Below are 17,078 nucleotides of genomic sequence, written 5' to 3' on the forward strand. Positions count from 1 at the left end.
TGGCCTATAGAAATTTTGATGAGAAGGCAGGTGTCACCTTTATGGGAACTCCTTTGTAGGTAACAGTTTGCTTTTCTCTTGCTGCCTTTAAGATTCTCTCTTGGTTTTTAATTTTTGGCATTTTAATTATGATGTGTTGGGGCATGGACCTGTTTGGGTTTTTCTTGCTTGGGTTCTCTGTACCTCCTGAACTTGTGTGACTTTTTTCTCCATCAGGTTAGATATGTTTTCTGCCATTATTTCATCAAACATTGACCAGCTGGTTCCTCCACGCTCTCTACTAAGGACTAAGCCCACAACCTGGGCATGTGCCCTGACCAGGAAGTGAACTGGCAACCTTTTGGTACATGGGATGATGCTCAACCAATGGAGCCACATTTGCCAGGGCCACAAGCTTTCTTTGTGGATGAGATGAGATAGCACTTGGGGAAGAAAATTCATTTAACAAATGTTTATTGACACCTCTCATCTATTCAGCTACTGTGTTATATTAATATCAATTGTCAGTGTGTTTTGTACATTAATTGACCAGTAGCATGCATTGAGTGTTTGCATATAAAGTAAATAGACTCAGAGAGATTACAAAAGTTGCACAGGTGCCTGGTGGTATGAGAAGCAGGATTCAAACGCAGATCTGAGCCCCGGGTTGCAGCTCAACATCTCTAACCTCACTGCCTTCAATAAGAGCGACGTTCTCTTTGCAGAATGACCCAGCGAAGACAGCCAAAGTGGAGTGTGGAGACTTTTACAACACTGGGGACAAAGCAACTATTGACGAAGAGGGCTACATCTGGTTCCTGGGGAGGGATGATGACATCATCAACGCCTCTGGGTAGGTGTGGCTGACCTGGGGCCTGGCAGCTCTAGCTTGCTTCACCATTCCACCATGCACTGGGGATGGGACCCTCAGGCTATTCCTGATGCAGCCATGTCTACAGGGCCCTGGCCCAGGGGTATCTGTGCATCTCCCCCAACATCAAAATAAAGTTCAAGGCCTGGCAGTGCAACCACAGTAGACACTGAAATTTAAAGAGGGGATATAGGATTGGGAAGGGAGGCCTTATTTGAGCCCCCATCTGTCCCCATTGGTTTGGGGAAATTATTCTCTCTGTTCCTCTAATGGGACACATGTCACAGAACAACAACAACAACAGCAGCTAAGCTTATGGAGTACTTACTGTGTGCAAGTACACTCCTCTGTGCTTTGCTTAACTCAGTAGATGCCATTATTGTGCCTGTTTTATAGATGAGAACACTGAGTCACTGCTAAGTGAACTAAGTTGCTGAAAGTTTCCAAGATAGTGCAGGGAGAAGCCCAGACTTGAACCGATGTAGTGTGGCCCCCAATCTGTTGTCCCTGCCACGTAGGTGATGTAGGGAGAAAAGGTGACACGGTAACAACTTCCCTTGGATGCATCAGGGAAATTAAGTTTGTTTTACTTTTTAAATTTCTAAATGAGATGCTGATGTTGTGAGACAGAATTTACCCAAACGTTTAAGACCAAGTCTGAGGCTCCCAAGAGTACAGTAAGAGTCCTGCTGGGAAGCTCCTGGTGCCACGCCCACAGCCCCAGGAGGACAGCCTTCCACCCCCACCTGCCCACCAGAGGCAGTGAGGGGAGACCTGGGAGCATCTGAGCCTGGAATGCCCAGGTCTTCACTCCTGGTCCCACTGCAGAGCCTTTTCACAGGCGTCTGGCTCTGGTGATAGTTGCCCTCTGTGCCCAGGGAAGCTGTGACTCCCAAACATGGGATTGGAGGCCCAGGGTCACTCCAGCCCTGGCATCTGCTCAGACCCAGGAACTCTTGGTCCCGCAGGTACCGCATTGGGCCGGCAGAGGTTGAGAACGCCCTGGCTGAGCATCCGGCAGTGGCTGAGTCAGCTGTGGTGAGCAGCCCGGACCCGATCCGAGGGCAGGTGAGGAGCAGGACAGGAGGTCATGGGGTCTGCGTGTGGGCACTGGAAGGCTGGTGCAGAAGAAACTTCCAGAGCAGTTGGTGCGTGCAGCGCCCTTACACCATGTGGGCAGCAGTAGGCACTGTGGCATCATCCGTGACATCCTGACTAGCTACTGGGTGAGCTGGCTCATTTAACCCTCACAACAACCTATTGAGTTAGAGACTCTTACTTATTATACCCTTTTAATAGACAAAGAGACAACACACAGAAGTTAAATAACTTGCCCGGGTTGCACTGTGGTGGAGCCAGGATGGAAATCTGAGCACTCTGTTTCCAATGCATTCATTGGATTTATTGAGCACCTACTATGTACAAGGCCTCGCGCAATTAAATGGGGACATAAATAACAATATAAAAGCAATAAGTTTAGCCCAGCCTGTGTGGCTCAGTGGTTGAGTGTCGACTCAGGAACCAGATGTGATTCTGGTCAGGACACATGCCAGGTTGCAGGCCAGATCCCCAGTAGGGGGCCTGCAGGAGGAAGCAGAGTGATGATTCTCTCTCATCATTGATGTTTCTATCTCTCCCCCTCCTTTGCTCTCTGAAATCAATAAAAACATATGTTTTTAAAAAAAGAATCAACAACTACTTAAAAAATAAAAACAATAAGACCAATAAGTCACCAACAATTATTAAATGCCCACAAGGTTCCAGACACAGAACTGTTCATACATTAGTGGTAAAAATGATGATGAAAACAATGATGCTGGGGGTAATAATAAAGTTACACTGGGTGCATGTTTTATGTGTATCATCTCATGGAATCTGAACATAAGACCACCATGATCAGCTCCACGGGATGAGCCTGTACTCTGCGCAGGTCACAGAGAAGGAATTTGAGGTTAAGTAATTTTGCAAGGGAAAGAGGAGAAATTGGAAGTATTTGGGTTTGAACCTGGCCTTGTCCTTTTCCAAAGGCTCAGGTGTCAGCTTGCTTTGCCATTCATTGCATAAACACTTACTTTTAAACCAGGCAGCTGGGTGGCACTCACCCTGAGCCCCGGCTCTGGTTCTGCGTTGCAGGTGGTGAAGGCCTTCATTGTCCTGACCCCACAGTTTCTGTCCCACGACCCGGACCAGCTCACCAAGGAGCTGCAGGAGCACGTGAAGGCAGTGACAGCCCCGTACAAGTACCCGAGGAAGGTGAGTGGGGCCGATGCTCGAGCTCTTCTGAGCTCTGCTGCCCCAAGTCTGCTCAGGTGGCCGGGAGATGTTGTAACTGAACATAGAACAAGCATTTTTCTCTGCAGAACAAGCAATTCGGCGTAGGGGTGGATGCAACCAACAGAATGGGATGGAACCTCTAATCCAAAACATCCTGCACATTCCCCTGAGGGCAAAAAAATCAGACCAGTGCCCAAAGCTATCCAAGGAGGCTATTTAACATCCTTCAAAATTTGAAAAAAGACGTCCAAATCAGCAGCTTTCTAACTATTTCTAAGTGTAATTCATACTGAGAAATACATTTGATACTGCCACTCAATACTTATGTACACAGCAAATGAGTGTTAACAAAATTATATTTATCCTTAGAACATGCAGTCCATTCTTTTTTTAGATACAAAATAATTAGTCATTTACATGCAATAAACATTAATATTTCAAAAAAACTATTTTAAGTATAATAATGTTACAAACAATCAACAATATTTCAAGAAAATAGATTTTAAATATAGTAATAATCCATGCAATAAACATTAATAATTCAAGAGAAAAAAGATTTTATATAAAACAGTATTACCAAAACTGTACTAACATTGTATAATATCACAAAAGTTGTAGGAAATATTAAAAATCTGCAAATAACAGGATTATTTCTATTATATTCTAAAATATTTTTTTTCCGCTGACTCTATTTTTGTTCATCAGTTTATGTTGTTCATTATATTCCACAAATGAGTAAGATCATGTGATATTTCTCTTTCTCTGACTGGCTTGTTTCACTTAGCATAATACTCTCCAGGTCAATCCATGCTGTTGCAAATGAGATGAGTTTCTTTTCTTTTTTTTTTTTTTTTTTACTGCAGCATAGTATTCCACCATTTTTTAAATCCACTCCTCTGCTGACGGGCACTTAGGCTCTGTCCAAATCTTAGCTATTGTAAATTGTGCTGCTATGAACATAGGGGTGCATACATCCTTTCTGACTGGTGTTTCTGCTTTCTTGGGATATATTCCTAGAAGTGGGATCACTGGGTCAAATGGGAGTTCCATTTTTAATTTTTTGAGGAAACTCCATTCTGTTCTCCACAGTGGTTGCACCAGTCTGCATTCCCATCAGCAGTTCCTTTTCCTCTGCAATAAGCATTAATAATTCCCCAGCATTTGTTGTTTGTTGATTTGTTAATGATAGCCAGTCTGACAGGTGTGAGATGGTACCTCCTTGTCATTTTGATTTTCATCTCTTGGATAATTAGTGACTTTGAGAATGTTTTCATATGTCTCTTGGCCTTCTGTATGTCCTCTTTTGAAATTGTCAGTTTATGTCTTTTGCCCACTTTTTGATTGGATTGTTTATCTTCCTTTTGTTAAGTTGTATGAGTTCCCTGTGAATGTAGGAGACTAAACCCTTATTGGATATACCATTGGCAACTGTGTTTTCCCATGCAGTGGGCTCTCTTGTTGTTTTGTTGATGGTTTCTTTTGCTGTGCAAAGCTTTTTATTTTGATGTAGTCCCATTTGTTTATTTTCTCCTTAGTTTCCATTGCCCTAGGAGCTGCATCAGTAAATATATTGCTACAACATAGGTCTGATATTTTGGTGCCTATGGATTCTTCTAATATTTTTACGGTTTCCCATCTTACATTTAATCCTTTATCCATTTTGAGTTTATTTTTGTGTATGCTGGAAGTTGGTGGTCTAGTTTCATTTTTTTTGGCATGAATTGTTCCAATGATCCCACACCATTTATTGAAGAGACTATCTTGACTCCATTGCATACTTTTTTTTAAAAATTGTTTTATTGCTTAAAGTATTACAAAGAGTATTATATATGTCTCCTTTTTTTCTCCTCTTGACCCTCCCCTAGCCTCCCATGACCCCCAGTGCCGTGTGTCCATTGGTTATGCTCATATGCATGCATACAAATCCTTTGTTGACCTCTTACCCCCACCCCCACCCACGAAACTGCCCCAGCCTTCCCACTGTAGTTTGACAGTCTGTTGGATGCTGCTCTGCCTCTGTACCTATTTTTGCTCATCAGTTTATAATGGTCTTAATTATCCATAAATGAATGAGGTCATGTGGTATTTTTCTTTCGTTGACTGGCTTATTTCACTTAGCATAATGCACTCCAGTTCCATCCATGCTGTCGCAAATGGTAAGAATTTCTTCTTTTTTTTACAGCAGCGTAGTATTCCATCGTGTAGATGTACCACCATTTTCTAATCCATTCATCTGCTGATGGGCACTTAGGCTGTTTCCAGATCTTAGCTATGGTGAATTGTGCTACTATGAACATAGGGGTGCATATATCCTTTCTGATTGGTGTTTCTGGTTTCTTGGGATATATCCCTAGAAGTGAGATCACAGGGTGAAATGGGAGTTCCATTTTTAACTTTTTGAGGAAACTCCATACGGTCTTCCATAGTGGCTGCACCAGTCTGCATTCCCACCAGCAGTGCACGAGTGTTCCTTTGCCTGTTTTCTTTCTTAGCTTTTTATTTCTTCTTTTTACACCAGTCCCTTTAGCATTTCTTGCATTGCTGGCTTGGTGGTGATAAACTCCCTTAACCTTTTTTTGTCTGCGAAGCTTCTTATTTCCCCTTCAATTTCGAATGATAGCCTTTCTGGATAGAGTATTCTTGGATTCAGTCCTTTACTTTGCATCACTTTGTAAATTTCCATCCATTCTTTTCTGGCCTGATGTGTTTCTGTTGAGAAATCATTTGATAATCTAATGGGAGATCCCTTGAATGTAACTTTCCGTCTCTCTCTTGCAGCCTTTAAGATTCTCTCTTTGTTCTGAACATTTGCCATGGTAATTATGATGTGTCTTGGTGTGGGTCTTTTCGGGTTCATCTTGTTTGGGACTCTATGTGCTTGTGTGACTTTTTTCTTCCCCACTTCAGGGAAGTTTTCTGATATTATTTCTTCCAATAGGTTTTCTAACCCTTGTTCCTCTTTCTGTTGTTCTGGCACCCCTATTATTCGTATGTTGTTTTGTTTTATGTTGTCCTATAGCTCCCTTAGGCTCTCCTCCTGTCTTTTAATTTTTTTTCTCCAATTGCAGTTCAGTTTGGGTGTGTTTTGCTTCCCTGTCTTCTAATTCGCTAATTCGGTCCTCAATTTCTCCTAGTCTACTTTTGAAACTTTCAATGGTGTTTTTTATTGCAGCTATATCACTCTTCATTTCTTCTTGGTTCTTACATAAGTTATTGATTTTTTTCATCCATTTATTTTTGATTCTTACATAAGTTGTTGATTTTTTTCATCTGCTTCTTCTTGATTCTTGCATAAATTGTTGATTTTTTTCCTCCACCCGGTTTATGCATTCTAGGACCCTTAATCTGAATGCTTTTCCTGACATGTTGCATGCCCCTGTTTCACTTAGCTGCTTTTCTGGCGTGTCCTCCTCTTCTTTCCTTTGGGGGTTTCTTTGTCTACCCATGTTTGATTTCACTGACAGATCTAGATGTTGAGTCATTCAGGGGCTGCTCCTTTGGTGGCTGTGGCTCCTCGGGCTGAGGTTGCTCCTCGGGCTGAGGTTGCTCCTCGGGTGGTTGTGGCAGCAGTTGCTCCTCAGTTGGCAGCAGCTCCTCTGGTGGGTGCTGTTCACAGCCATGGTGGCTCCTCTGGCTGGTGTGGGGAGGCTTCTCACACAGCTGCCATTCCTCAGACAGAGGGTGTGCTGATCACAAGGCTGCTGTTCCTTGGATGGGGGCGGGCTACACACACAGCTGCTACTCCTTGAACTGGGGTGGACTGCTCACGTGACTGCTGTTCCTTGAATGAGTGCTGGCTGCACGCTGCTGTTGTTCCTCTGACGTGGTGGGCTGCTTGTGGGGCTCCCGATCCTTGGACTTGGACAGGTTGATTGCAAGTCTGCTGCTCCTTGGATAGGGGTGGGATGCTTACACGGCTGCTACTCTTTGGATGGGAGTGACCTGCACGCATCGCTGCTCCTCCTCTCTAGGTGTCTGGTTATGTGGCTTGCTCTCTAGCACTTTAGCCAGACAGGATAAAATTCACCTTAACAAGACATGACTCAAGGGGAACAAAGCATGAATGTACTCATGACACCGATAACCCCAATATAAGTGACCACCATTCAGGGTGGAATCTGGGTGTGACTGTATTCCTTGCCTGGGGGCTGGAAGGAGGAGTTATATCCTCAGGAGAAAATGGATCCCCAAGTCCTGGGTTCAGGCATGACTCAGCACTCAATTTGCTGCCACCTCTCCTGGACTCCCTTCTCTCCCCAGCCTCTTCCCAGATTCCACTCATCCGCACCTTCTCCTGCTCCTCAGCACAGGTCAGTGTCTGTATCCGAAATGTCCTATGAACAGGGTTCAGTGAAAACAAACAAATGCTGGCCGCAGAAACGAGGAAGACTGAGTCTCTGTAAGCTCCTCTCTTACTGGTACTGCATGGTCTGGTCAGCACTTCAGGCTGCCCCCTTTAGGTTCAGTCCTCTGTAATTATGGAACCCAGATCTCAAATCCCCCAGCGCCAACAGTCTTGCAGATTTCCTTTCCCCAGCCAGGGGCTGTGCCTGTCCCAAGGGACGCGGCTGGGTGTCGCGCAGTCTCCCTCTGACCCTCTGGGCTCAGAGATCTGGCAAACTTTCCTGCCCAGGTCCCTGGTTTTTACCTTTCCAGGGGAATTCTGCCATTCCCAGCTGCAAACTGTCTCACCAGCTAAGTATACTTCACCAATTCGGGGGTGGATGTTATCTGTTTCAGCTGGTCATTCTATTTGCTCTGGGACAAGCCTTGGGATGCGTCTGTCTATTCCACGCCATCTTGTCTCTCCATTGTATACTCTTGCCTCTGTTGTCAAATATTAATTGGGCATAATGGCTTGGGTTGATTTCTGGGTTCTCTGTTTGGTTCCATTGGACTCTATGTCTGTTCTTGTGCAAGTACCATGCAGTTTTGAGGACAGTGGCTTTGTAATATAGCTGGATATTTGGTATTGTGATCCCTCCAACTTTGATCTTCTCTCTCAGGATTGTTGAGGCCATTCAGGGTCTTTTTAAATTCCATATGAATTTTTGGAGAGTTTGTTCTAGGTCTGTGAAATATTCCATTGGTCTCTTACTGGGGATTGCATGGAATCTATAGATTTCTTTGGCTAGTATGGACATTTTAATGATGTTGATTCTACGAATCCATGAACATGGTATATTCTTCCATTTGCTTATGTCTTCCTCTATCTCTTTTTTCAACATCCTGTAGTTTTCTGAGTACAGGTCTTTTACTTCATTAGTTAAGTTTATTCCTAGGTACCTTAATTTTTTATTGCAATGGTAAATGGGATTTTTTTTTAGTTTCTCTTTCTGTGAGTTCATTATCCTATGTAATAAAAGGCTAATATGCAAATCGACAGAACAACCGGTTGCTATGACGGGCACTGACCACCAGGGGGCAGACACTCAATGCAGGAGCACCATTCAGCCTGAAGCCGGGCTCATGTCTGGCCAGTGAAGTGACCTCTCCTGCTTCTGCAGTAGTGCTAAGGATGTCCAACTGCCGGCTCAGGCCTGCTCCCCATGGCAAGTGGGCCTAACCCAACTATCGGACATTCCCTGAGCATTCCTGGACTGTGAGAGGGCACAGGACAGGCTGCGGGACACTCTCGAATGCACGAATTTCATGCACCAGGCCTCTAGTTGGTGTATAAAAAAGCCATAGATTTCTGGGTGTTAACTTTGTGTCCTGCTACATTGCTGAATTCATTTATTAAGTTGAGTAGTTTTTTGATGGAGTCTTTAGGGTTTTCTATGTACAATATCATGCCATCTGCGAATAATGACAGTTTTACTTCTTTTTTTCCAATTTGGATGCCTTTTATTTCTTCCTCTTATCTGATCACTATGGCTAGCAATTCCAGTACTATGTCAAATAGGAGTGGTGAAAGTGGGCATCACTGTCTTGTTCCGTTCTTAGGGGAAAGGGTTTTAGTTTTTGCCCATTGAGTATATTTGTTGCTGGTTTGTCATATGTGCCTTCATCATGTTGAGATATGCTCCCTCTATTCCCACTTTGCTGAGAGTTTTTATAAAAAATGGGCATTGGATTTTGTTGAATCTATTTCTGTGTCTATTGATAAGATCCAACAGGGTGGGGCAGTTGCTTCTGACTAGAGGCTAATTGTTACTTTTAATCTCTTAAGTGGCCTCAGGGCAAGGTGTTTTCCAATAGGGTGTATCAACTGTATCCCTCCAGGCGAGGCAAATGTCCATGTGGGGAAGGTGTCCCTTGAGGGAATGATTCAGTTCAGGAAACTTGGCATATCTGCCTTCTGAGCTCTTTCCCCTGAGTCCCCGGTCCTGGGTTCTGCTCTCACAGCTCCAGTCCACTTCACCCTCCCTCTGCCAGAGCACAAGGTGGGTGGCTCCACAGGGAATTTAGTGTGTTGGCCTTTTGAGGGGGTGCCTGAATTTTCAGCTGTTACTCCCTGACAGACAGCACTCCACTGCTTTTCACAGCCAGATGTTATGTGGGTACCCTCCTCAGTTAGGATCTCTCTGCTGGGGAGCTCAGCTTGGGGAAGAGTTTTCAGTGGCACCCCCACAGCTGAGATATTTATCTCTCCGGGGTTTCAGTTGCTGTCCTTGGGCGCCCAGCCAGCCCTTTCTAGCCGACCCCCCCCCTGACCCCCTCCCCCCCCCACACACACACACACCAGTCTCTATGCGGTCTCCACTTTCGGTCCTCGGATATCAGGGCTCTCTCCTGCAAGTTTTCTGTTGATCATTCAGGAAGTTTTTCTGCATTTTAGTTGTAATACCAGTTTGTTCCTGGGAGCATATCTGTGCAGCATGCACTTACTCTGCCGCCATTTTAAATCTCATCTGTGGCAGTTCATTTTTATTCTTTCTATTCTACTGCATTTGCTTTTCTGTTTACATCTTTATTTATTGTCAATTCTCACCTGAGGATATTTTTTCCATTGATTTTTAAAGAGAGTGGAAGGAAGGGAGGAAGGGAGGGAGAGAGAGTGAGAGAAACATTGATGCAGAGAGACACATCAATTGGCTGCCTCCTGTACACACCGCAACTGGGGCCTGGGTTGGAAACTGCCATCCAGGTACATGCCCTTGATCTGGAATCAAACCTGCGACCCTTCGCTGTGTGGGCCCACACTCCAACCACTGAGCCAGGCTGCCAGGGCTGCATTTGTTTTATCTATTGTGTGAAAATAACAAAAATGTCCAATAGAGAAATTATTGAATGATGTGTTAAATGTAATATTATCCTGTAATTGAAAATGATGTAGATTTTTTATTTTTAATATAAAAGTACCACAATATATTATTAAGACAAAAAGCAGGCTATGGGAGAATATGCATAATATTGTCGTATTTGTTTAAAAACAAAGTTTGAAAGGATACCGATGCCAACAGCTAACATTTCCTACATTGAATGTTTAGTCAGTGCATCTTGTAAAGCTGTGTAGTTAACAGTTACTGAATATTTACTTCATGTGCCAGGCCCTGGATTCAGTGCTTCATGTGCATTATTATTTCATTTAATCCTCTCCGCAGCCTGAGATGGTCTAACCATGTATTTTACGAAGTTGAAATTGAGGCTCAGAGAATAGAGTTAATACAGGCAGAGCTCAAACCATGTGTCTCCAACAGCAGCAGCGTTCTTGCTTTTAATGTCAGGCTCTGCTGCCTCCTAGAGCTAGAACAGGGATGCGTACCAGTTAGGACCGTTTTTTTTGCCATGCCCCATCTAAGCATCTCTAAAATCATGAGGTCCCTCTTGTGACATATAATTCTTATTATTCAAAAAGTGAACTCCTATTCATGTGAAGGAAGCCTAAAAGGCCATTAACTTGGTCTAAACAAGCTTCCAAAGAACATGGCACCCATGAAGGAGAAAAAAATAAAAGAACAAAAGGACACTTGAAGTACTGAGGAAGAAATCCTAAGAAATTGTTTAATAATAATAAGTATAATATGAAGTGATGTGAAAAAATAGCAACTAAAGTTTCAAAACATAATGGAGAACTGAAATGCATAACTATGACACAATATATATTTATATACTGTATATGAGGCCCCTAGAACCATAAGAAATGGAAAAAATTCACTGTTGATAACTCATTCTCCAATTGCTCCCCTTAAAAATCAAATTGACCCCCTGTGGGGCATGTGCCCCATGTTGGAAACCATGTTATTGTAACAAAGAACCCCACAGCCACATGCCCACCCTGAGCAGCCACCACGTAGGGACCTGCCAGGTGCTGTCAGAGGGACAGAGAGGGTGGCCAGGCTCAGAGGTTCCGACTCTCCTGTGAGAGGTGGCACGCTTCACTCCCCCACATTTCATTGGTCAGAGCGCGTCACAGGGCTGCAGCCAGCTTCAGGGGGTCAGGAGGAGGACCTGACATACTTGGCCCCACCATTGAGGCCTCCGCCTGCTGCAGCCTGTATGGGGGACATGCAGGGTGAAGGGAGGAGTGGGGACTGGTAGGAAGTGACAGCAGGACTCAGGATGGTTTGCTTTCTCCTCACCCAGGTGGAGTTTGTCTCTGAGCTGCCCAAAACCGTCACTGGCAAGATCAAAAGGAGTGAACTTCGGGAAAAGGAGTTCGGTCAGATGCAACGGCAGTAAATTCAGCATCCCTTCTGGGTGTGACCTTGGGCACACACCCTGGCTGCCTAGGTGCCCCCACATCGCGGGGCGAGGGGGGATGTTGAGGGCTGATGGGGAAGGGCCCAGGACGGCCAGCATTCCCGCATTTCTGTCCTTTTAAGTGAACAACAGTCACTACCCTGCCTCCAAGGCTCTTGTTCCTTTGGATGCCCAGGCGGGCGCTCAGATCGGGGCTGAAGATAATAAAGTGCTGACATCGACATCAAGGGTGCTCCTGCGTTGTGCCTTCATCATGCTCATGAACCTGTGCTGAATGCGGTCCCTCCTTGCTCTCCCCCATCCCCCCAGAGAGAGCACAGGGCCTGATTCTCACTCCTGTTGCCTCCCACACCCCGCCCCCCCGCAGTGTTCCCAGGTGGCCCTGCATGTCCAGTAGATGTCCAGGGCCCAGAGCTCTGGGAGTGATGCTCTGAGCACCCAGGCACCTGCCTCAGCTGGGTCCCAGCCTAGGCCCGGGGTGGGCAAGGGAGTGACCAGCTCTCCAGGGACCGGGCTCCACAGGACTCTCCCAGCTTCTCCAGAGGTGCCCCGTCCCTCATTCCTAGGAGGGGCCAGGGGCCTAGACGTCTTACCCCTCAGCTTCCCCCCATGTGCACCCACCCACGCATTCCTTCCCAGGGATCCAGGGTCTTCCAGCCCTTCTCCCAGGGCCCAGAGTCCTCCCTAAAAACTCCCCCTCCACACTCTTCAAGTTCTTTCCGGCCACCAGAGCCTTCCCCACCCCCTCCCCCAACCTGGGTTTGGGGTTCTATAAACTGACCCTTCACTTCATCCATCATTGGAATGGGACCCCAGGGGCACACCACAGGCTGGGAGCAGCAGGGGCAGAAGGGGCTCAGCCTGGGGGTGGGGAAGGAGCACATATTGTCTCCTTTTCCCTCACTCCTGGGAGTCACTCTTAGGGAGATTGCCTCTAAAGCCCTTTGCCAGGGGGCACGGACACACAAACTCACAGTGAAATGCACTGATACCGATCCTGATACCGCTTGTGGGTGATGTAGTCCTTGAGCCTTTTTTTTTTTTTCTTTTTGGTCTGGGAAGCTGTTTATTTAACTGTCTATTTTGAATGATACCCTTGCTGGATGTAGTGATCTTTGTCTCAGATCCTTGCTTTCCATTACTTTGAGTACTTCATGCCATTTTTGCCTGGCCTGTAGAGTTTCAGATGAGAATCAGGTATCAGCCTTATGGGAGCTCCTTTGTAGGTAACAGTTTTCTTTTCTCTTGCTGCCTTTAAGATTCTCTCTTGGTCTTTAATTTTTGGCATTTTAATGATGATGTGTCTGGTCATGGGCCAGTTTGGGTTATTCTTGCTTGGTGATCTCTGTGCCTCCTGGACTTGTGTGGCTTTTTCCTTTATCAGGTTAGGGAAGTTTTCTGCCATTATCTAACATGTTCTCTGTCCCTTCCTCATTTCTGCCTCTTTCGGCACACCTACTATGTGAAAATTGTTATGTTTCATGTTGTCCCACTGTTCCCTTAAGCTGTCTTCCTGTTTTTTAATTGTTTTTCTTTTTGGTTCTCTGATTGAGTGATTTTTTTTTCAACTCTGTCTTCTAATTCACTGATTCGGTCTTCAGTTTCCCCTAATCTGCTGTGTATTCCTTCCAATGTGTTATTTATTTGTACTATGTCATTCTTTACTTCTGTTTTCAGAGTCAGAGTTAGCATATCTCTTTTTCATGCAGTTGGGCATCTTTCCATCATTACCCTGAACTCTGTTTCAGATAAATTTCTTATCTGTGTTTCATTAATCTCTTCTTTTGAAGAATTCTCTTGTTCTTTCATTGGGGTTTGTATCTTTGTCTCCTCATTTTTGTTGTGTGTTTGGTTTTGTGACTGTTTATTAAGTAGATCTGCTACACCTCTCAATCTCTTGTGCAGTACAGAGTCAAATGCTGTTTCTGACTAATTAGACCAGGCAAAGACTTAAAGCCTCCAGAGTCCTCCTCTGCCTGAAGACTGAAAGGATTCTGACTTGAATTGCCCTCAGGCAATCGTCCTCAGTTGTGGTGAGAGCTTTTTTTTTCAACAGGGTGAGGCAGTGGCTTCTACCTGGAGGTTGTTATTTTTATTGTCTTAAGTGACCTCAGGAACTCAGCACTGTGGGGCAAGGTGTTTTCCAATAGGGTGGGTCAACTGTCTTCCCCCCAGGCAAAGCCTGCTGCATAGCAAATGTCTGTGTAGGAAAGATGTCTTCTGTTGCATAGGGGACTGACTCAGCACAGGAAACCATGGTGTCTGCCTTCTGAGCTCTAACCCCAGAGCCCCCGATCCTGGCTTCTGTTTCCACAGCTCCAGTCCACTCTGTCTTCCCTCTGCCTAAGCATAAAGTGGGTGACTCCACAGGGAATTTTGTGTGTTGGCCCTTTAAGAGGGTGCCTGAATTTCCAGCATGTCTCCCTGGCAGACAGCAACCCCAGTGCTTTTCACCCAGATGTTATGTGGGTACCCTTCTTATTTCTGGTGCTCTTTACTGGGTGGGGTGGGGGGCACTTGGGGACTAGACCCCAGAGTTCTCCGTGGCATATGCCACATCAGAGATATCTCTCTGGAACTTCTTGCTGTCTGTGGATGCCCAGCCAGCCCTTTCCCCCCTCTGCCCCTCCATCCAGTCTCTATGCAGTCTCCACTTTTGGTCCTCTATTATTAGGGTTCTCTCTAGCAAGTCTTTAATGATTATTAGGGCAGTTTTTCTGTATTTTATTTCTAATTCCAGTTTGTTCCTGGGAGGGTGTCTGTGCAGCATCTACTTACTTCACTGCCATTTTGAATCTCCTCTGATTCAATAATAGTACTTTCCACATAATATTTATATTATACGAGAGGCCCAATGAACAAAATTTGTGCAAGGTTCTTGGCTCTTGCAGGCCTGGCTGACTCAGGCGGCCTCCGCAGCCCCTCACAGCCTAGGCAGCTTGCCTCGGCCCTCACAGCTGTGGAGGCTTGCCTCGGCCCTTGCAGCCCCAGCTTCGTCTGGAAGGTTGTCCGGAAGGTCGTCTGGAAGGGCGTTTGGAAGGTCATTTTGGCTTTCCAGTCTAATTAGCATACTACGCTTTTATTGTTATAGGTGACAGGTATATGGTTTGTTAAAGTGCCTGTAAAATAATTAGTTTTTAATAAATTTGAGTCAGTATATTTTAGTCATGAAAAATTTCTGAGTCTCAATTAATTCATTTCTTTTTAAAAAAAGAAATACAAGGTTCTAAACTGTGGAGAGTGGCTACAGTGTTTGGACAGGTTCAAACCTCTGACTAATGAGAGTGCATGGCCCCCTTGTGGCAAAGCCACATGCAATTCCTAGCTTGGAGGACAAAGCCCTCTCAGCACAATTATAACCCGAGAGAATGTTGTAAACATCTTGACCACGCCCTTACTTTGCCTCGTGGAATCTGGCTATGAAATAAAGACTCGGCTTGCAGGCTGTGGTGCTTTCTCTCCATCAGCGAGAGCAGTGTCCCACCCAGACCCAGTTTTATTCTCTTGTCTGTCTTTTCTAATCTCTCACTGCCACCCCCTCAGGTTCACCCATGGCTGTGATGAGAATGGTAGACTAATCCTATAAAATAAAAAGCTAATATGCTAATTAGACTGGACAGCAGAACAACCTTCCGTAAGGACAAGTAGGTGGGGTCGTGAGGCAACCAGGGCCATGAGTGCCAAGACAGCCAGGGCTGGAAAGGCTGAGCCCCTTGCACGAATTTTGTGCATCAGGCCTCTGGTATATGTATAAATGAGGTTATGCTTATGAGTTCCTTTAGGCAAGAGGTCCTTAAGGAGTAATTATGTCTTCTCTCTTCCTACTGCCCTTCCTCTCTAACAGTACTACTACTACTACTATTCTTACTATGTGCCAGGCACTGTTCCAAGCAGTCTGCATGTATTATCTCCTTTAATTCTCATATCAATTCTACCAGGTAGGTACTATTACTCTTTTTTTCGGGTAAGGAAACTGAAGCACAGCATTGCAATGACTTTCTCAGGATCTGTGTGATATGGTAACTGGTAAACAGGATCTCAGCTTTGCCTATTTGGCACTGGAGTCTGTTTTAAAAACAACAGCTGCCATTTGAAAAGCACTTTCCATTGCTCCATATGCTGGGCCACTTTGAGTGTCTTCCAAACATTATCTCAAATGGCTCCCTCTCTGGGACACAAGTCGATGCAATATTGGATCTTAAATGGCTGGGTAAGGCATTGGTGAATTCCTATGCCTTGGCCAAACATAAAACCAACCCAGTTTGTGTAGTGTCATAAATTCCAGAGTCAAAACATTTTTTTTCCTTCCAGAACAGATAGGGTTGATCAGAAAATGTAAAGAGAGTGGGAGTCCCTCCCACCCAGTACCCAGTTTCTCAGTTGAGCAGCTCATATCTGTTGTTTTTGATGAAATGAGCCAGAAATCAGAGATGGAGACGTGTGGCAGGTAGGATAGAAGCAGAATATTGTAGGGAGATGTGAGCACGGCAGACCATCTTAAAGAAAGGCAGGCCTCTGCCCTAGCTGGCTTGGCTCAGTGGATAGAGCATCAGCCTGCGGACTGAAGGGTCCCAGGCTTGATTCCGGCCAAGGGTGTTGAGGTCCAGCCCCAGCAGGTCCAGGGGTTCCCATAGGTGTGGACGGAGTCGGCGAAGAAGGAATGACACGGAGGGAGTGTTCAGTTGACCAGCATGGTTGGGCTTTCTCGCCTGGTTCTATCCAGGATCTCCAGCCAGGTTCCATCTTTTATTGTTTTGTTACATCTGTATTTATACCAGTTGATTTTAATCCTATCAATTTCTATTCCAAAGGTTAGGGCGTTTCTTATCTCCATTCCAGGGAGTAAAGACTATGTAGCTTAAGTGTGATTGTTCATAGTTAAAGTGATTAACTACCCGCCTGGCACTTAGTTAAGGGGTTTTATTCCCTCCCTAACTTCAGGGAAAAATCCCTACCTGGGGAAACAACCTTTCTCGGAGAGGTGACCTTGGTTAAAACACATAGCGCCAAGAAGGGAAGCAAACATATTAAGAACAGTATGCCATATACGCCAGGTTCCTTGAAACATATGCTGTGCAGATGTTTCATCCCTGCAGTGACTGTGTCAAGCAGTAAGAATGGACCGGCTTCCTGCACAAGGGCACATGCCTGGATTGCGGGCTCATTCCCCAGTAGGGGGTGTGCAGGAGGCAGCCAATCAATGATTCTCTCTCATCATTTTTCTTTATTGAATTCAGAGAGGAAGGGAGAGGGAGAGAGTGATTGAAATATCAATGATGAGAGAGAAGGGAGAGGGAGAGAGAGATAG

The 17,078-nt window shown here is 45.2% G+C and overlaps 2 protein-coding genes across 4 annotated transcripts in view; both read left to right on the top strand.

Annotated features, from left to right (window-relative positions):
- Window positions 1-11,991, top strand: part of LOC132232796 (acyl-coenzyme A synthetase ACSM1, mitochondrial-like) — a 42,529-nt gene extending 30,538 nt beyond the window's left edge. The window contains exons 10-13 of the mRNA XM_059692404.1: window positions 705-832; window positions 1,819-1,918; window positions 2,984-3,103; window positions 11,654-11,991. Of these exons, the coding sequence (XP_059548387.1) occupies window positions 705-832; window positions 1,819-1,918; window positions 2,984-3,103; window positions 11,654-11,749 (444 nt within the window). The 3' untranslated portion in view covers window positions 11,750-11,991. The remainder of the gene's footprint in view (window positions 1-704; window positions 833-1,818; window positions 1,919-2,983; window positions 3,104-11,653) is intronic.
- Window positions 1-17,078, top strand: part of LOC132232794 (acyl-coenzyme A synthetase ACSM1, mitochondrial-like) — a 187,990-nt gene that overhangs the window by 115,147 nt on the left and 55,765 nt on the right. The gene's annotated exons all lie outside the window — the stretch shown is intronic.

This window comes from Myotis daubentonii, chromosome 4 (genome assembly GCF_963259705.1).
Source record: "Myotis daubentonii chromosome 4, mMyoDau2.1, whole genome shotgun sequence".
NCBI lineage: Eukaryota > Metazoa > Chordata > Mammalia > Chiroptera > Vespertilionidae > Myotis > Myotis daubentonii.